Below are 21,021 nucleotides of genomic sequence, written 5' to 3'. Positions count from 1 at the left end.
CACCTTCAACCCGGCTCGAACCCGTTTAACCCGTGGGTTAAGTGAGCCGGGTTGAGTTCAACCCACTTTTGAAAAAGTTGAATTTTTCTCAACCCAACCCGGCTCGAACCCGTGGTGAGCCGGGTTGGCTCACGGGTTGAAACTCATTTTGACATCTCTAACACCATTTAAATCATTAACGGCCATGAAGAGTGACTGCCACGTGTTACTTCGTGATTTTTTTGAATTTTTTTTTATTTTTATTTTTATTTTTTTTTTAAAAATTAATTTTTTTAAGATGTACACGTGTCAACCTAGGAGTGTGCCACGTGTCACTTCGTGGTTTTTTTTTTTGTTTTGTTTTAGTTTTTTTTAATTTTTTTAGATGTCCACGTGTCAACTCAGTAGCGTGCCACATGTCAAAGTCAATGTTCTAAATTCAATTTGGTCCCTATATTTGTTATTTTTGTTCAATTAGGTCCCAATTTTTGTTAACATTAACCAATTTGGTCCCTCTCCAAATTAAAACTAAATTTAATTTTTATATTAAAATTCACATTTTTTATTAAATATTTTTATATAATATATTAAAATTCACATCATTATAACTTTGATATAAAAATTAAATTTGGTCACATCTTCGATAGGGACCAAATTGATTAATGTTAACAAAAATGGAACCTTTTTGAACAAAAATAACAAATATAGGGACCAAATTGAAAATAGAATATTGACTTTGACACATGACACACTACTGGGTTGACACGTGGACATTTAAAAAAAATTCAAAAAAATAAAATAAATAAAAAATTCAAAAAAAACCACGAAGTGACACGTGACACGCTCCTGGGTTGACACGTATATATTTAAAAAAAATATTAAAAAGTTTTTTAAAATTTGTAAAAAAAAATAAGAAATAAAAAAAATTCAAAAAAACCACGAAGTGACACGTGGCAGTCACTGTTCATGGCCGTTAATGATTTAAACGGTGTTAGTACAAAAGATCCAATTGAACAAAATTGACGAAAATTGGGACCTATTTAAATACAAAACCAAAATTATGACTTATTTAAAAAAACTTGACGTGAAAATTGAAACAAAAAATATATTTTAACCAAAATTAAAAAGTAACGACGTTAGAAATGTATTATGCAAAACAACTCAGTGAAATCAGAGTCTTGAAACAACATTTTGACATAAATTACTTACTAAAAACATTCAAACTATAACACTGAATACATATCTTGCACTTGTATAGATACCAATCATGATTTCCTTCACCCGAGATCAATCGGATGCGCGTGTAGCACAACTGCAATAACCTGCAATTTTTGTATAACCATTGATGTCGTTTATTACATCATAAATAAAATATGGGAATTTAATTTGTGTGAATTAAAATGAAACATTTTTCTAAAAAAATAGTATTTTTATTAAATCATTTAATGTGATAATAAATTAATATTTTAATAATATTTTTAGCATTCAAATAAAATTTAACTGTTCGAAAAAATCATATTTAAAAAAAATTCGATATTCTTCTTTTAACCTAAAAAAAAAAAACATCTAATAAAATATGTTGCGTTTGATACATATAACTATTTCATCATTATTAGTAAACAAAATTAAACACAGTTCAATCATGTAAACTATTTTTTCTTTTTTCCTCTCTCTAAGTTACACACTATAGTTAAAGCAAAAAGTGTTATAGTAAAGAGTGATTACTGAATTAGTTAAGTTAGGATCAAATAAAACAAACTACTCCTAACAATCGGAATGCATTTAATTTAATTAGAGCTTTCTATTAAAAAATATGTATTCCATATTTTTTTGAAGCAGGTATTGATATATATGACAAACGTACCTTCTTCTTGCAATCAGAGCACCAACAACACATATATAGCATATGTCAACCTGTTTAGGAATCTGAGATAAGTATTTCTCCAAGAACGCCAAAGTAGCATTGCCCGAATAAGCCCCAAAATCCAGTGAAATATCCAATCCCCATGCTCATGTACAATGCCTCATACAAAACATTATCTTCATCATCATTTCCATGTTCTTCAGTCTTTATTGTTCTCTGATTTCCATCTTCAGGACAAGTTCTGTTAAGTTGTTCACCACAAAGACCAACATTCCCTTCAAAACTAGAGACATCAAAAGTTCCAAAGTGTCTTCCTGATGGTATCCTTCCAGACAGAGAGTTGTGTGACAGATCTAACTTCCCAAGAAAATCAATTTCAGAAAGTGAGAAAGGAATTCCCCCACTGATATGATTTCTTGATAAGTCAAGGGACTCCAGTGAACTTAAATTTCCTATCTCTGAAGGAATTTCTCCACTCAGATTGTTTCTTGATAAATTCAAAGAAACTAACCCAAGTAGATATCCGATCTCTGTTGGTATTTCACCTGTCAACTTATTACTCGAAAGATCAATGCTCTTAAGCTCTAACTCTGGGTTCTTGAATCCCTGTTCAACCCCTTTCCACATCAGGCTTATGTTAAGAGTATACTCGCCCGAAGGAAAACTTGCATAAGATACACCATTCATGTTCAGCAATTTTATATAATTTATAAACCCACGTGTGTGGATGCTCTTTTCAAACATTGCAGTCAAATTGTTTAAGCATGTTGGGATTCCTTTTGATAACATATTCTTTGAAAGATCCAAGAATTGAATATGCTTCAAATAACAGAGTTCACTGCGAAGATTTCCAGAAAAGTGATTCTTTCGCATGTTCAAAATTATTAACTGCTTCATACTTTCTCCGATCCATGATGGAATGGGACCAAACAACATATTTTCACCCACATCCAATGTAGTTAAATTGTTGCAGTTCTTCAAAGTGGAAGCTAATTCACCCGTTAGGTTATTGTTCCGTAAGACCAAGACTTCCAATTTAACGAGGCTGCCCATGGACACAGGAATCTTCCCTGACAATTTGTTATTGCTTAAATCAAGAAACAGTAACCGATTTACATGTTTCCAACACTCTGGGAGTTTTCCCTTCAATTGATTGTTTGATAAATCTAAAATAGTCATTGCAGAGCTGCTCTGGTCACATATGAATGAAAATAGATCTGAAAATTTATTGTCAGAAAGCCTCAACTCTGAAGCTTGTAGTAAAAACGATGGAATTTTTCCTTCAAACTGATTCGAATTCAGAATTATAAATGGTCTATTGAGAAGCTTCATCGATGTATTAGGAATTGCACCGGTGAGATTATTCTAAGACATATTCAAATATTGCACATTTTCCAAGTTGTTCCAAAACAATTTTGGTACTGAATCATTCAGCCCATTATCAGAAATATCAAGAAAAGCTAAGGAGCGTTGAGTCTGAAGCCAACTAGGAAAAGTGGGGCCTAACATGCAAGATCTTAGTTTCAGAACATATAATTGGAAAGGAGGAACCCAATTAGGGTCTATTTTTAGAGATAGAGAGTTATCTGACAAATATAAGTGTCTTAACTTGGAAAAATTGGAAAGATGGGATTCAGTGACGTCACCCTCCAAACGATTTCCATCCAAGTACAAGTACTCCAACTCAGATAGCAATCCAATGACTGTAGGTACCATGCCTGTAACCTGGTTATTAGATAAATCCAAACTCTGAAACACGTGTCTGTTGCACCATGAAGAATTTTGAAATAAGCTTAAAATTTCCCCACTCAACTCGTTATATGAGAGGTCTAATCTCTGCAATGTGCACATGTTCCCAAAGGAAGATGGAATCTCGCCTTGCAGTTTGTTACCATAGAGGTCAAGAAACTCAAGAGATTTCATTACTTTCCCAAATCCATCTGGAATGGGACCTTCCAACACGTTTTCATAAAGGGCAAGAGTACGAAGATTGGTAGTGGAATTGAAGAGCCAGTAAAATATGGATGATGATTTTAACAGATTTGAGGAGAGATCAAGCGAGGCAAGAGAAGATGAAGAATTCGTAATTGAAATGTCAGATATGAGAAAACTACCATCCCTGAGACTACAATTTCGCAAATTAAGATTTTGAAGTTTTGAACTGAAGTTGAAACTACCCTGAAAGATAAATGATGTCATATTATTATAAGAAAGGTCAAGGATCACAAGAGAAGGAAAACTTGAGAAGACAGGAGATGAGAAAACAATGTTATTTTGAGAAAGATAAAGCTCTTGAAGGTTAAGGCTAAAGTTAGTCAACAACTGAAATGATGAGGATGTGAGCATATTATAAGAAAGATCAAGGATGATAAGAGAATTGGAAAAGTTGGAAGGTGAATAAAATAGAGAATGAATATGGGTATCTGAAAGAGAACAGTCAACTAGTCTCAACTCTCTTAGCTTAGTACAGTGAAACATTTGAAACCAGTGAAGGTTATGTAAACCATCGAAGGCAAGATGTGTTAATGAACAGAGATTAGACAACCATTTGGCATCCTTAGGTTTGACATCAAAATCACCAGCAAGTATAAGAGTTTGCAAGTAAGGAAAATTCCCAACCTGGAAAGGGAGTGCTCCAGAAAAGTAATTACAACTGAGACCAAGGTATCTCAACTGTGACATATTTGCAAGTTGACTGGGGAGTTTCCCTTCAAGAGAATTATAATTGAGATCGAGATACCTTAAATATTTAAGGCTTCCAAGCTGATAAGGGAGTTCCTGGTCGAGATAATTGTAACTGAGATCGAGATACCTTAATTGTGTAAGGCTTCCAAGTTGGATAGGAATGCTGCCACTAAAAAAAGAATTGGAGAGATTGAGATATCTTAAGTTTGTAAGTGAGCCTATGAGTTCTGCGATTTCATTGCCCATAAAAAAATTGTAGCTGAGATCTAAATATTGAATATTTTGCAAGGGAAACAATGAACTGATATTGAGTGCACCTCTCAAATATTGTGTCTCAGAACCACGAAGACGAAGGATGGTTACAAGACCTGTTTGATGGTCACATTGAATGTTTTTCCATTCGCAACAATCTCGACCCTTTTCATCATCCCTCCATGTAGACAGCATGCCATTGACATCTACGAGGCCAAGTTTGAAGCTGAGGAGTGCTTGTCTTTCCCTCTCATTGCACTTTATTTCAGAGGTATTGTTGAATCCGAGGACTGGTCCTGCAGCATGCATGAGAAGCAGGAGAAGTGCATAAAATGGTTCCAGAAAACGAGTCATTATTTCAGCTAATTCTTAGTTGTGAAGTGTGAAAGGCAGAAGCAGGAAGGATTTGTTATATAAGGAGTTTGGGAGAGTAAAGAGGTGGTGGTTGGCATCTATTCCCAGCGTTCACATGCTCACTGATTCATATTTTCTCATCCCTTCATCAGACATGGTTTATTGAACTACCCACTACCAATAAAAAAAAGACCATCATGCAGTGTGATAGGAGTTTAGTGGAAAGCCTCTGAAATTCTAAAATGGAGAAACCGTAGTTGATGACCAATGTGAAAAAGATTTACCACACTGTATTATATTATAAATGTGTAAGTGGAATTAAACCTATAATAATTAGCACACGATATAAGAAATGTTGTAGAACTTACAATACAATATCTTGTCTTACATTGTTTTTTAAGAGATGTGTAACACCCTTAACGACTATAAACGCAGCAAGATTGATATCTTTACTTGTGTAGACTAGAATTTGAAGTCTTTCTACTTTTTTATTTTCAAATTTTACGTCATTTTTTAAATTTCGTTTTACGTTGATATAGGTTAATTTTTAATACATATTTTAGAAAAAATATATTAATTTATATGTATATGTAAATTTTTTTGATTTTGTTTTTATATAATATATTAGAAAAAATAATATTTTGAAATAAAAATAATTATTTTTTTAATATATCTATAACAATATATAGAGAGGATATCCTCTTTTATGTCCACATTTCATTATTCTAATTTATAGAGAGGATATCGTACGTGCCTGGTCAACCTCGGCTTTTAATTTGATTTCTTTATTCTGCCGTTGTAACTCTAAGATGCTTTGCTGCTGTCGCGTAGGTCTCTCTTGAGTTGCGTTCCGGTTCACCTTTTCTTCTTGTTGTACTTCTATGTTTAGATTTGGTGGAGGTGGAGAGTAACATTCTTATTTATAGAAGATAAATCGGTTACAAATATTGTAGATGTACATAATCAGTTAATGAATAACAATAGCCTTCACTAGTGCAGATTTGGGATTTTACCTCGCCTTATAGGCCTCGGTTGACGAGCAACCGAAGCATATAACGGTGCGGTGGCAATTTTGAAATTAAAGGCAACTTATAGGCCTCGGTTCAGCCAAAAACCGGTGCCAAATGTAGCTTTAGGCCTCGGTTCTTAAGAAACCGGTGCCAAACGCTGTAATAGGCCTCGGTTAAGGAGGCCCGAAGCCAAAAAGATTGCCAGAAATTTCAAAAATGCCATTGACGTTGGGACCTATAGGCTTCGGTTAGGGAAAAGCCGGTGCCAAAACCTGTTATAGGCCTCGGGTGTTAGGAAACTGAGGCCAAAGAGGGGTTATATGCCTCGGTTCTACGTGGAACCGAGGCCATATTGTTTAATTAGGGCTCAAATTCCGGCCATTTCTCTCTGCAAATTCCGGCGACTCTCTGGAAGTTCCGGCCACTCCATCAACGCGAGCCCCGTGCTGCCACTGCCACCGCCTCTCGTGCTGCCGCTGCCACTGCCGCTGTTGCGCTGCCGTCGTCGCTGTTTCTTCTTCTCTCCACGACTTCCGGCGAGCCCACCACTCGAGACCACCACGCGAGCCTCCTGCCACCACCGCCGTCTCGTCTCGCATCCAGCCACCGCAGTCTCGTCTCGCCTCCAGCCACCACCACGCGAGCTCTTGCCGCCGTCTCGTCTCGCGTCCGTCCACCACCATGCGAGACCATTGTCGCTGTCTCGTCCCTCTCTTTGTCTCTCTGCAAGTGTTCCGGCGTCCCTCTACCACCACGCGAACACTTTCGTTCTTTTGCCGCAATTGTCGCGCCGCGGTTTTCTTTAAGGTAAATTTCGAACGCGTTTTTGTTTGATTTTCTGTTTTTGTGTATGTTAATTTTAAATTTTAGTTATTGTGAGTGTTAATTTGGATTGAGATAGAAATTTTTTGGAGTGTTTTGATTAATTTTGTGAAAGGATTGAGTCTCAATTTAAGAGCATTGTGTCTTCAGACGTAGAGCATTAAGTCTGAATTTAATTTAAGAGAATTGTAAAAACACTATAATTAAATAGGTAATATATGATGTTAAGGAAATTGTTGTTTTTGCTTTTATTTGTTACTTATGACTTTCTCTTGTGTTTTTTGTTATCTCTTGTAGCTTTCGAACGCGGTGAATTACATCATCTTCCAGTGTCATCTGCTCTTTTTATGCGCTCCCAGGTTCCTAATTCTAATATTTTCCTATGATGCCAATCTGTTGTTTGCTTTATATATTTTATTAATTATTTGTTAAAACATGTTGTTTGTTTTTTCTTATATGTGAGTTAGCCTTAGTTTCTCGTTTGAGATTCAATACGTAAATTATGTATTGTCCCCGAGTTTTCATTTTGAAAAAATTACATTTTTTTAAAATTAGATATAAGGGGATACAATACTAATAATTTAAATGTATTGAATCTTGAATTGTCCGATTGGACAGTTTAAGAAGATTAATCACTTTCTAGTAATTTATTAGTGCATATATATTTAAAATACATATCTTAAAATTCATGAATATTTGTCAATTGTGTTTTGTATTGATCTTCGGGTGCATATTTGATTGTGGTTTATAATCACTTTCATTTCGTGTATCCTGAAGGCCAATGCGAAATGCTGGCAAAATTTCGTGAAATTTAAGATATGTATTTTAAAAGTAATATGTACCAATAAAATAAGGAAAGTGAATCTTCTTAAACGGGATAGGGTCAGACCTTGATTACGATGTGAGCATTGATTCAAAGATTACTGAAATTGTTCACGCAATTTCAGTATGGATCGAGATTGGATTAATTTACCACGTATTAGCGCTGAGTATGAGAATGGAGTAGAAGAATTTATAAAATTTGCGCAACGTTATAAGGGGAGAAGTGATGATGAGGTGAAGTTCAGATGTCCGTGTGTCAACTGTTTGAATGGAAGAAAATTGAATGCAACTCAAGTTAGGGAACATCTTATTTGTGATGGTTTCCTTAAAAGTTATACAATATGGACATGGCACGGCGAATTAATACACATTCCAACTGTTTCTCGATCTGAATATCTTGCCAATTCCTCCATGAAAGAGCGACGAGAAGAGCGACGGGAAGAGCGATGTGAAGAGCGATGTGAAGAGCGAGTAGAAGAAGACAATATAGAGGACATGATACGGGATGTTGGCGCAGAAGCTTTTGCACAAGCGCATGTGTATGAGACGATGTCTGCTGATGCGGAAACTCCGTTGTATGTTGGTTCAACTAAGTTCACGCGATTATCAGCGGTTTTAAGACTTATGAATTTGAAAGCGACCAATGGTTGGACAGATAAAAGCTTCACAGAATTGCTCGTGCTCTTGAATGAAATTCTTCCCGAAGGAAATACTCTACCCACTCGAAACTATGATGCCAAGAAAATTCTTTGTCCGATGGGTATGGAGTATAAAAGGATACACGCATGTCCTAATGATTGCATATTATACAGAAAAGAATTTGAAGATTTGAAAAAATGTCCAAAGTGTGGGTCATCACGGTACAAGCAGAAAAGAAACAGTGAAGATAAATTGCTCGTTCATGTTTTATATTGTATTTTGATTTATAAATGTTTTTGTTACCTTGTAGGATTCGTTGGTTGAGCAGACCTCCCAAGGAGGATTCATTCCAGAAGGTCGTCATAACATACTTGCTGCTGCAATTGGACGACCTGAGCACCCTGGACGTGTGCGTGGTGCTGGATCAGGAGTCGGCATACGCCAATTTTTTGGTTCCTCCTCTCGTCAGTCTTCATGCAGTCATGGTGCTGATTATGAACAAAGACTAAAGGAAATGATCACGGCGCAAGTGAGAGAAGAACTAATGCGCCAATTTGAGCATTATGGCATTCGTTCGCCAGTGGATCATCCGCCAGAACTAGACCCATTTGTGCCTCCCACGGGTAAATTTGTTTTCTATAAGTTATGAATTGAATAAATGATATTTAATAAAGTAATTGAATAACATTAATAAATCGTTGGCTCTAACAGGTAGAAGCGGAAAGGGGAGTTGTTCAGCTCCACCCGGGGATGACATGGATGACACTCATCCATGTCAGCTATATATTTGGGATGGTACAGAGAAGACACTAGTGGCTCGTGGAAAAGTATTTGAGGCAGCCACAGTTCTTCATGGCATGGAGTTATCAGAGGATGAGGTTAAGGTCACGGTAGAGGAGGTTCTCATGCCGTATGCTTTAGTTCCTGTGCCAACATATGAGGTGTATACTATGGCACAGGCATTCCAGTGTTTCCTCGCCTGGCCTAGAGATTTGGTTGATACTGACCCCCCGGTACAAACTCTTAAACCCATAAATATACTACATTTTTAAGTTTACATGTTTATTATATTCAAACTTAAATTATATTCCATTTTAACTGAAATTGCATCAATATAGAAAAAACCTCAATCAAAGAAGATTCTTCTCTCTTTGGATGATCCTCTTGGTGCATTGCTCCAACTTGCAGAAATCATAGCTGATAAGCCGATGCAGGTTCCTTGGGATTCTAACATTTTTGGGAGAGATCTTGACATCCCACTTTACTTGCATTCCCAAGATGTCTTGGAGCTTGCACGAGGACAAGAAGAACTCAATATTACCATTATTCAATTATGGATGATGTAAGTCTTTTAGTCATTATATATAGTTATTTGATATATTTATGTATTTACTTATATCAAATCAATTTTTGGTTTAGGTATCTGTCTGGTGTCACTGAAACTATGGGGCTGAATGATGTATATGGGTTTATAGACCCCCAACTCACCCATGAAGGCAACAAGTTTGATGACATTCAAGCATATGTGACCAAATGCTTTCAACGTGGAAAAGAAATTTATTTTGTCCCTTATGTTGCTGGGTAAGTCATTTTTGTTAACTTATATGAATATAATAAGTCATTTTAATGCATAACAATGAATTTATTTTCTTATCAGGCGTCATTGGCAGTTACTTGTGGTTTCCCTAAGGGAGAACCTTGCTGTGTGGTTTTGCTCTTTGCATCGCCCTCCCCCCAACCATCTTAGACAAGTGATAGATTGGTAAGAACCTCAATATCAATCTTATGAATATGACATGTTATATAAAAATATCCTAACTTATTCCCTATATCATAGTTCAATTGCTGCACATAACATGTTGTTAGGGAGATCAACGGCTAAGGCAAAAGGTCTTGTATGGTGTTCTCTCCAGGTTTGATATTTCTATCCATATCTTCATGATTGTTTGCTTGATTTTCTTCATTAATTAATTGTAACGTTGTTAATATAATGTAGTGTAATAGACAAACTGGCTCATATGAGTGCGGTTACTATATAATGCAATGGATGACAACCACTGTGCGTGCTCGTATTACAACAAATTGGGAAACAGTAATATATATTTGAATTAAAATGAATACTTTGCAATATTTCCTTTTTATATACTAACTTAACTTAATCTATTATTTTGTAGACATTCAAGAGTCCTGCAGCAATTCCCGCAAAGTCCATCAAGTTTGGTAGGATAGCATGTGCCAAATATATAATTGAAATGTACCATAGTATTGATTAGAACATGTATGTTGATTACAAAAGATTTGTAATTGTCTTTTAAATGAATTTGAATTGTAGATGTGTTTTAAAATATTCTGTTCTGGTCTATTCTGGTCTGTGCTGGGTGCTGAATAAAATTTGCAGGTTCAAATGTGGGAATAACACCAAATCAGAAACTGCATTAAAAAAAAAACAGCGTATTAGGCCTCGGTTCATACCAAAACCGAGGCCAAAAAGGGTATCGAATTTAAAAAAAAAAAAAAAGAAGCCCATATGGCCTCGGTTCATACCAGAACCGAAGCAAAAAGCAAACTTTTGGCCTCGGGTGCAACCAAAACCGAGGCCAAAAAGGGTATCGAATTTAAAAAAAAAAAAAAAGAAGCCCATATGGCCTCGGGTGCAACCAAAACCGAGGCCAAAAGGGTATCGAATTTAAAAAAAAAAAAAAAAAGAAGCTCATATGGCCTCGGGTGGCACAGAAAACCGAGGCCAAAAGGTGGGCTCTATGGCCTCGGGTTCGTCTGAACCGAGGCAGAAGGGCACTCTATGGCTTCGGTTCTTAACCGAGGCCAAAAGCTGTGCTCTTTTGGCCTCGCCCCAATATGCTTCGGTTCCCGAACCGGTGCAGAATATGATAAACAACCGCTGCCAAAGGCCCTTCCTGCACTGGTGCTTAGAGATAATCTAAAATTATTCTCCCAAATAACAACTAACATATCTTCTTTTAAACATTTTCTTAACTAAAATAATTACTTTACATAATCTAAGATCCCGATTCTATCTTCACACGCACCATCTCCTCGCACACCATCTCCTCAATCCTAGCTTCTTTCAGAGAGGTCGTTCCTAGTAAGACTTCATTCTAGCTTCTTGCAATGACCTCGGTTTTATGGAGATATTTCTTCTTCTACATATATCAACATTTTTGCCTCGGCTTTATGACGATGCTAATATTCTTCTTCGTATAACACCAACTCTGGTCGGCTTTATGATGACGCCACTCTTTTTTATTCATATACCACCAACTTTGCCTCAGATTTATGATGACCTTACTCCTTTTCTTCATATATCACCAACTTTGAGTCGGTTTTATGACGACACTACTCTTTTTCTTGATATATCACCAGCTCTGAGTTGGTTTGGTGACCATACTAATTCACATCTCTGGACAGGTACATTTTTATTAATTTTAACTCAAATTTCTACAAAAATAAAAAAATATGAACACACATATATTTTCACTAGTATATATATATATATATATATATATATATATATATATATATATATATATATATATATATATATATATATATATATATATATATATATATATATATATATATAATATGTCGAAATTCAGTTATATTTTAACATTCGGTACTTTTTTAGATGTGTATATTAGTGAGCAGGCCAAAGTTAAAACAAAGTTAAAACGTTATTTTAGGAATTTTAGAAAAATTAAATTATTGGAGGTGCTGATAGAAACGGCTAAAAATAATTAGGCCACAGTGTTTGACAAAAGTCCAATATACTTCTTGAATCTCGGGGAAAGGAGCTAAACGCAGTAACTATGAACGAATGAGGTATCTTCTTGCATTCTTCGTTACATTACAAATTTAGTTCAGAGTTCTTACAAATAAGAAGTAACAGAAAAACAATGCTGAAGATGAATTATCGGGTGTCACAAATATAAGCAGTAATTGAACATGAAACAACATTACAATATATTATATCATAAAATACAACCAAATTTCTGGAAACAAGATTTTTCAATTTATTTCTTTCATACAAAATATTGTAAACGACAAAACTAAATAAATATTTTGCCTTTGTGCAACCCAACATTGATTTCCTCCCTAATCCGAAGCGTGTAGAGCATCTGCAACACCTGCATTCTTTTTTTAAACAAAAATTAATTCGGTGCATTACAAGAAAAAGACATAATATATTTAAATATATATGTAGGAGTTTTGAAGTTGCAGGATTTTGTAATCACCATCTCAGCTAATAACATGAACTCTTTCGTTTTTGTTACTCAGAAATCCTTTAACGACAAATTCTTCTACGTATTTAGTATCTAACTCTTTCATACTTTAGGGTTAATTTCGTTATCTGATTATATGCTTAAAGACTAAGGTTTTCTGTTAACATGTTTTCCAATGGTACTAATCAAGTTTCTCAATTTTTTGTGAATTTGAGAGAAAACCGAAAACTTTTTAGAAAAATTATAGTAATCATTGCATTTGAGTAGAATTTAGTAACTATGGTATAAGAGAAGTGTGGACCATAGAAAAAGGTTTTCAAAGATCCTGAAACGAATATATGAACTAAAAAAGATCGCTCATAAAGTACATATTGGTGCATAAAAAACAAGTGTAAGCAAAAGAAGTAGTGATTTGAGAATTATATCTCGCTTTACCAATTCTAAGAGATTTTTTTTTTTCAAGAATTTAATTCAGTCATTAATAATAAAAATAAGGAATATCATGGAAGCTGCAACATACCTTCTACTTTGTTGCATTCCCTATAACCATTCAAATATATAATTTATGAGTCTGTTCACAAATCTCATGTAATCCTTTCTCCAAGGATGCCAAAATAGTATTGGCCCTAATAAGCCCCAAAATCCAGTAAAGAATCCTATCCCCATGCTCATGTATAATGCCTCGTAAAAGACACTGTCTTCATCACCATTGATTGCTTCAACTTCTGGGAACTTTACTGTCCTTTGATCTCCATCTCCAGGACAACTTTTGTTCAGTTGAAAACCACAAAGATCTCTGTTTCCTTCGAAACTACAGCCTTCAAAGGTTTCAAAATGTCTTTCTCGTGGGATTCTTCCTGAAAGAGAGTTGTGTGATAAATCTAACTTACCTAGATCATCAATTTGAGAAAGAGAAAAAGGAATTCCTCCACTGATATGATTTCTTGATAAGTCAAGGGATTCCAGTGAATTTAAATTTCCCATCTCTGAAGGAATTTCTCCGCTTAGATAATTTCGAGATAAATTTAGAGAAACTAGCCCAGCCAAATATCCAATCTCTTTTGGTATTTCACCTGTTAAATTATTACTTGAAAGATCAATGCTCTTAAGTTGTAACTCTGGATCTGAAAACCACAGTTCCACACCTTTCCACATCCATGTTATGTTAAGTGTATAATTATCAGAACTGGATAAAAAAGCAGCAAAAGGTTCATGGTAAGTAAGATTGGTAGACCAATATATATTATTTAGAGTTGCACCTCTGTCGATGATCTTTTCAGACATTACAGTCAAATTCTTTAAGCATGTTGGAATACCTCTCGATAAGTAATTCCTTGAAAGATCCAATGATTGAATACGCTTCAAATAACAGAGATTAACTGGAAGATGTCCACTGAAGTGATTCCCTCGCATGTTCAAGATTATCAATTGCTGCATATTTTCTCCAATCCATGATGGTATTGGACCAGACAACATATTTTTACTCACATCCACCATAATTAAATTACTGCAGTTCTTCAAAGTGGAAGGTAATTCACCCATTAGGTTATTGTCTCGTAAAACCAAGACTTCCAATTTAACAAGGCTGCCCATGGACACAGGAATCCTCCCTGACAATTTATTGTTGCTTAAATCAAGAAACAATAACCGATCAACATTTTTCCAACAGTTTGGCAGTTCTCCCTTCATTTGATTGTTTGATAAATCTAAAGAAGCCAAATTTGCAGATATGCTTCGATCACATAAGAATGAAAACAAATTTGAAAATTTATTTTTGGAGAGATTGAGCTTTGAAGCTTGCAGTAAAAAGGGTGGAATTTTGCCTTCAAATTGATTTGAATGCAGAAATATGAACGGTCTATACAGAAGCTTCAATGATAAGTTGGGAATTGCACCAATGAGATTATTGTTAGACATATTTAACTTTTCCATATTTTGCAAGTTGTTCCAAAACCAGTCTGGTACGAAATCATTAAGCTTGCTATTAGAAATATCAAGAAACACTAAGGAACTTTGAGTCTGAAGCCAACTTGGAAATTTCGGGCCCAAATTACAAGAGCCTAATCTCAATGACATTAATTGGAAAGGAGGAACCCAAGTAGGACCAATTTTTAGTGACAATGAGTTATGTTGTAACTCCAAGAATACTAATTTGGAGAAACTGGAAAGATGGGATTCAGTGACGTCACCCTCCAAGCAATTTCCATTCAAGAACAAGTACTCCAACTCAGATAGCAATCCAATGCTTATAGGTAGAATGCCGGTAATCTGGTTATCATATAAAAACAAACACCGAAACACTTGTTTGTTGCACCATGAAGAGTTTTGAAACAAGTTAGAAATGTTCCCACTCATCTTGTTTTTTGAGAGGTCTAGCTCCTGTAATGTGCAGATGTTCCCAAAGAAAGATGAAATCTCGCCTTGCAGTTTGTTATCAAAGAGGTAAAGAACTTCAAGAGAGTTCATTACTTTCCCAAAACCATCTGGAATGGGACCTTCCAACATGTTTTCACTAAGTTCAAGTGTACGAAGATTGGTAGTGGAGTTGAAGAGCCAGTAAAATATGGATGATGATTTCAACAGATTTGAGGAGAGATCAAGCGAGCCAAGTGAAGATGAAGAATTCGAAATTGAAATAGCTGAGATGAGAAAGTTATCATCCCTTAGACCACAATTTGACAAATAAAGATTTTGAAGTTTTGAACTGAAGTTGAAACTACCTTGAAAGACCAATGAGGTCACATTATTATTAGAAAGGTCAAGGATCACAAGAGAAGGAAAGTTTGAGTAGATAGGAGATGATAAAACAATGTTATTATTAGAAAGATAAAGCTCTTGAAGATTAAGGCTAAAGTTTGACAGAAGTTGAAATGTTGATAATGTGAGAATATTAGAAGAAAGATCAAGGATGGTAAGAGAAGTGGAGAAGTTGGGGCGTGAATAAAAGAGATATTGAATTTGGGCATCTGAAAGAGAACAATCAACTAGCCCCAACTCTCTTAAATTTGGAAAAATAATGGTTTGCAACCAGTCAAGATTATGTAAAGAATACAAGGCAAGATTTGTTAAGGAATGGAGATTAGAGAGCCATTGTGCATCCTTAGGTTTGACATCAAAATTGCCAGGAAGTCTAAGAGTGTGCAAGAAAGGAAGATTCCCGACCTGGAAAGGGAGTGCTCCAGAAAATGAATTATGACTAAGATCAAGATGCCTCAACTGTGACAGATTCGCAAGTTGATAAGGGAGTTCCCCGTCCAGAAAATTGTGACTGAGATCGAGATACCTTAAGCGTGTAAGGTTTCCAAGTTGATAAGGGATTTTCCCACAGAAAAAAGCGTTATTACCAAGATCCAGAGTCCGTAAATGTGTAAGGCTTCCAATTTCGATAGGAATGCTGCCACTAAAAAAAGAATTGTAGAGATTGAGATATCTTAAGTTGGTTAGTGAGCCCATGAGTTGTGGGATGTGACTCCCTATGAAATAATTGTAGCTGAGATCCAAATGTTGAATATTTTGCAAGGCAAACAATGAAGTGACATTCAGTGCACCTCTCAAAAATTGTGATTGTGTATTCGAACCAGGGAGACGAAGGATGGTTACATGACCTGTTATATGGTCACAACGAATGCCTTTCCATTTGCAACAATCTGTACTGTTTTCATCATCCCTCCATGTTGACAGCATGCCATAGGCATCTATGAGGCCATGTTTGAAGTTAAGAAGTGCCTGTCTCTCCCTCTCTATGCACTTTATTTCTGCGCTATTGTTCAACCCGAGAATGGGTCCTGCAGCATGCAACAACAGCAGAAGAAGTGCATAAAACAGTTTCAGATAATAACTACACATTATGTAGTAGCTGATGAAATAAGTAACACTAAAACAGAGGTTTTGAACTATTCATGGCAAAACCAACCAATAGGATTTATATATATGGCTGATAGTGTGGCTAGCGGATTAACGTGTATATAATTTATTTCCTTAACTACCCTTTGGTGGTATTCAATTTAAATTCGTTTTTCTTTCTCTCTTGTTTATGCTAATACTTATTTATACTTTTTATTATCTGAGATCATTTCTAACTTTCTTATAAAGTATACAACCAATCAACTGCTTTCTTTTTTATATTATCAAGAGCATTTTTGAAAAAAAAAATAGCAACCTAGTCTTTTTAATTACAATATCAAAAAAGGTCACTAGTTGACATGTGTGGTTCACCTTAAAGTACGTTTTGAAAATGTCCCTTTCTAAGAAATGCTTGATTACAAAAAACTTTTAAATTTGATGTGATTGCATTCCTTGCACGCAAATGATAATTAGGTGATTATTATTTCTTTTATAAAATTTCATTTTTTGTGTTTGTCATTTCAATTCATACTCTTATCTTGGTACAAGTAATACCTTCTTATATTCTTTAATCTAGTGGTCAGGATTGAAAATGTGTAATATCTTCATTATAGAATAAATTAATGTAGGCCACTCTGTTAAATAGGATATATATATATATATATATATATATATATATATATATATATATATATATATATATATATATATATATATATATATATATATATATATATAATATTTCAATTAAAAGTCAATATTTCAAGACTCTTGAATTCCTTATATATATTGATAATTCAATATTTTAAATAATATTCTTTACTCCTGAAATTTTAAACATATTTTACATAATGGTTTTTATTTTTTCCCTTAACATAATTTTTTTACATAAATTTTATGAGAAAAAGGTAAAATAAAATATTATGTGAGTGTTGGGTATTAGAGTACTAGTACAAGTACTCACAACTAAAATAAAAGATGAAAATAAAGGAACAAAAATAGATAATAGACAATGAATATAATTTATTTAAGGAAAGGAAAAATTACATACCATTCTCTCTAATTCCAAGGATAAAACAATGACAACCCCTCTCTTAGAAATAGAAAAAACTAATACAAGGAGAACCTTAAAGGAGAAACTAACTTTCTCTCTTAGAGGAGAAACTAATATTCTCTCTTAATTCTTCTCTCAAGCCAATAAAGCAAAAGGAATAGAAAGGGAGAGACTTTGGAATGATTTCCTAAGGAAACACTAGACTCCTTTTATAACATTAAAAGTAAGCCCCAAAGTAAGTTCCCATCGATGTGGGACTTCTTTTCTCACAATCTCCCACTTGAAGATTTTGATGAAATTAATCAAATCTTCACACCATGCTTTATTCTCTGCCTTCATGTTGCTTGTTCATCTGATAGACTTCAGTAGGATCAAATCCACATAGACTTTATTGACACATAATTCTGATCCTCCGAACGCAATGCAACACCTGAGGTTCTATCTAAGGACCTCTTGTCAATACTTCACTACTGTCCACCAAACCTGCCATGAACCTACTAACCACTCGCACTGCTTGTGCAATGTCTGGTCTTGTATACATCATAGCATTTATAAGGTTGTCCACCACCGATGCACTCAGTACTTGAGACTTCTCCGTCCTCTCCGCTTCACTGCTAGGACTCATACGTGAGGAACAATTGATAAAAAGTGGGGTAGAAATTGGCTTGCAGTCTTGCATGTTGAAGCGCCGCAAGATTATCAGTAAGTATTTCTTCTGAGAAAGCCAAACCTTCCTATCTTTTTTTGTCTCGGTGAATTTGCATCCCTGAAATCCTTGTTTGCTGGTTCCAAGTCCTTCTTCTCATACTTCCTAGCCAATTGTGCCTTCAATTCCTAGATTTGAACTTTGTTGGGGCCTACCTCCAACATGTCATCCACATACAACATCAATGGTCTAAACACCCAGTCTGTTGTAACCGAGGCTTATGAAGGAATCAAATCTCTAGTACGAACACCCGAGCGCTCACTTTAAACCGTACTGAGATTTGTTCAACCATGCAAACCAAGTTTTCTTGTTTTTTAACGCCTTCTGGTTGGAGCATCATTTCATTTCTGCTTAATAATAACCTTGTGGGTAGTGGGACCCACAGGTGGTACCCTTTCACATTGTTAGCATAGCCCAAGCACTTACTTTCCCCTAATTTCAAGCTCTATTCGTGCTTTAGATTCCTTGAACTGGTAACAACACATTTGACTTCCTCTTGATGTAGTACACCCACAATCTCCTGGAGTAAACTTTGATTCTCCTAGTGATAACTCTGGTGATTCCCTTACATCAGAATAAATCAAGTCTTCTTATGTTTTCCTTTTTCCCGGTAGTCAAACTAGTAATCTGCGATCTATGACTATGTTTGTTGGCTTACCACACAGTGCTCGTGCAGAGGAAAAACAACCTTCTTGAGCCCGAGTAAAAGATTACGTTCTGCCTGGATTTGCAAACTTCACTCTGACTTATACCCAAGTATACCCAATTTTACGATGTCACGTCAACACCGCTTCTTCTTGACTTGTCGATGCAATCATTGCATTAGCATCCTGCAACGTATCTCCCAAAAGCACATACACGTCTACCATGATCTTTTGAGCTTTCATGACTTACCAGATCTCTCATCTTCTTCACAGAATATCTTCGTCCTCCGAGGTATTTTCCATACAACCTTGTGAGGTTGATGCCTCAGAGTTCTTTCCTCCATTCTTCAAATGCCAACAATCTTTCTTCACATGCCCTCTTTTGCCACAATGGTAGCATTTGAGATGCTTCTTATTTTGACATCTATCATGAGACTGACTCCCACTAGATCCACGTTCTGTTGATCTACCTCTCGTCATCACCAAAACTTCTATTTGCCTTGCACTTTCCACCATATCCTCTTTGTTCTTTCACCTGGATTCTTCTTCAAGAACAGCTCCGGCAACATCCTCAAAGTGTAGGAGGTCAGCAACGTTGTAATTTGTAATGTTGATGACAAGTTGATCATACGAATCAGGTAAACTCTGTAGTAGAAGCTCCGCACGTTCATTTTCAATTATGTTGAAATATGCCGCTGAACAATGTATTTAGATTGTTCATGTGGTATGTCACCGATGTGGACTCACTCATTCGAAGAGTATAGAGTTTTCTCTTCAAGAATATTCTTGTGTGAAGTGACTTAACCTCGTACAGGCTTGTGAGAGTATCCCAAATCTCCTTCGTTGTAGTCTTCTTCGCAATGCTGGATAAAACCGTATCTGCCAATGCTAAGTGCAAATTTGCTATAGCATTGTTATCTATTTCCTTCCACTTTTTATCTGTAATGCCCTCAGGTTTTTCCTCAATTGCTTCTAAACAATTGTCCTTTCTCAAAATTGCCTTCATCTTCAGTTTCCACAATGAGAAATTTTTTCCCATTGAACCTCTCTATCTCGTATCTTGTTGTCATGGCTTTAAAATCGACTTATGCACTTCTCACTATGAATAGTACTGTCTACTAGAACAATGGAGGCAGACCGTGAACTGGTGCACCAAGTAATTCCCAGGAAAGAAAGGTGGGTCACTAATGGACACACTTAAGTACCAAGTCTTTCCTAGCCAGAACTTTCCTTGACATGCACTTTCACACTACCACACTTTATCCACTATCACAGCACTATTCTAATGACAATATCAACGGAATATAATCACATGAACCAACGGCTCTGATACCTTGGGTATCAGAGTACTAGTACAATTACTCACAACTAAAATAAAAGATGAAAATAAAGGAACAAAAATAGATAATAGGCAATGAATATAATTTATTCAAGGAAAGGAAAAATTACATACCATTTTCTCTAACTCCAAGGATAAACAATGACAACCCCTCTCTTGAAAATAGGAAAAACTAATACAAGGAGAACCTTAAAGGAAAAACTAACCTTCTCTCTTAGAGGAGAAACTAATATTCTCTCTTAATTCTTCTCTCAAGCCAATAAAGCAAAAGGAATAGAAAGGGAGAGACTTTGGAATGATTTCCTAAGGAAACACTGGACTCCTTTTATAACATTAAAAGTAAGCCCCAAGTAAGTTCCCATCGATGTGGGACTTCTTTTCTCACAGTGAGATCCACTTTTTATCCCTTAACTTGATCCAGGTCAAGTGATAAGTCAAGTCAGTCTTTTAGCTTTTGGTATTTTCAGAAAAATTGTTTAGATTTTCTACCATAGCTCATCCTCCAAATATCTTTACTCTTCACAGTTCTTTTTTTCCGCTCTAACTCATTTGCTTGTACTTATTCAAGCAGAAGCTGAGTTAGGGCTAGTGCGAGCTCTTACTTCGAGCTCATCGAACATTTTTCTTCCAAGTAAATAAATCTCCAACTTCTGTTCCATTTTCATTTTTTGTCCCTAAGCTTTAGTTCCATGTTCAACTCTGAACTAGTTTCCTTTACGCCCTCCTATGTTCTGTTTTCAGTTTCTTAAGCAGTTCCAGGTTTTGGT

At 35.5% G+C, this 21,021-nt stretch overlaps 3 protein-coding genes across 3 annotated transcripts; all 3 read right to left on the bottom strand.

The window, feature by feature from the left end:
- Positions 1-1,845: 1,845 nt before the first annotated feature.
- Positions 1,846-2,640, bottom strand: LOC114181032 (receptor-like protein EIX2). Its single transcript, XM_028067350.1, has one exon. The coding sequence runs from the start codon at positions 2,630-2,632 to the stop codon at positions 1,898-1,900; it is 735 nt and encodes a 244-aa protein (XP_027923151.1). The 5' UTR covers positions 2,633-2,640; the 3' UTR covers positions 1,846-1,897.
- A 568-nt stretch (positions 2,641-3,208) lies between these two features.
- On the bottom strand, positions 3,209-5,134 carry LOC114180798 (receptor-like protein EIX2). Its single transcript, XM_028067088.1, has one exon. The coding sequence runs from the start codon at positions 5,132-5,134 to the stop codon at positions 3,209-3,211; it is 1,926 nt and encodes a 641-aa protein (XP_027922889.1).
- An 8,074-nt stretch (positions 5,135-13,208) lies between these two features.
- LOC114180797 (receptor-like protein EIX2) lies at positions 13,209-18,190 on the bottom strand. Its single transcript, XM_028067087.1, has 2 exons — positions 18,016-18,190; positions 13,209-16,453 (listed from the first exon to the last, which is right to left on the bottom strand). The coding sequence occupies exons 1-2, from the start codon at positions 18,188-18,190 to the stop codon at positions 13,209-13,211; spliced, it is 3,420 nt and encodes a 1,139-aa protein (XP_027922888.1).
- Between the last annotated feature and the right edge of the window lie 2,831 nt (positions 18,191-21,021).

This window comes from Vigna unguiculata, chromosome 4, assembly GCF_004118075.2.
Source record: "Vigna unguiculata cultivar IT97K-499-35 chromosome 4, ASM411807v1, whole genome shotgun sequence".
Lineage (NCBI taxonomy): Eukaryota > Viridiplantae > Streptophyta > Magnoliopsida > Fabales > Fabaceae > Vigna > Vigna unguiculata.
Note: the sequence above shows the minus strand (reverse complement) of the source record. Positions and strands in the feature narration are given on the sequence as shown.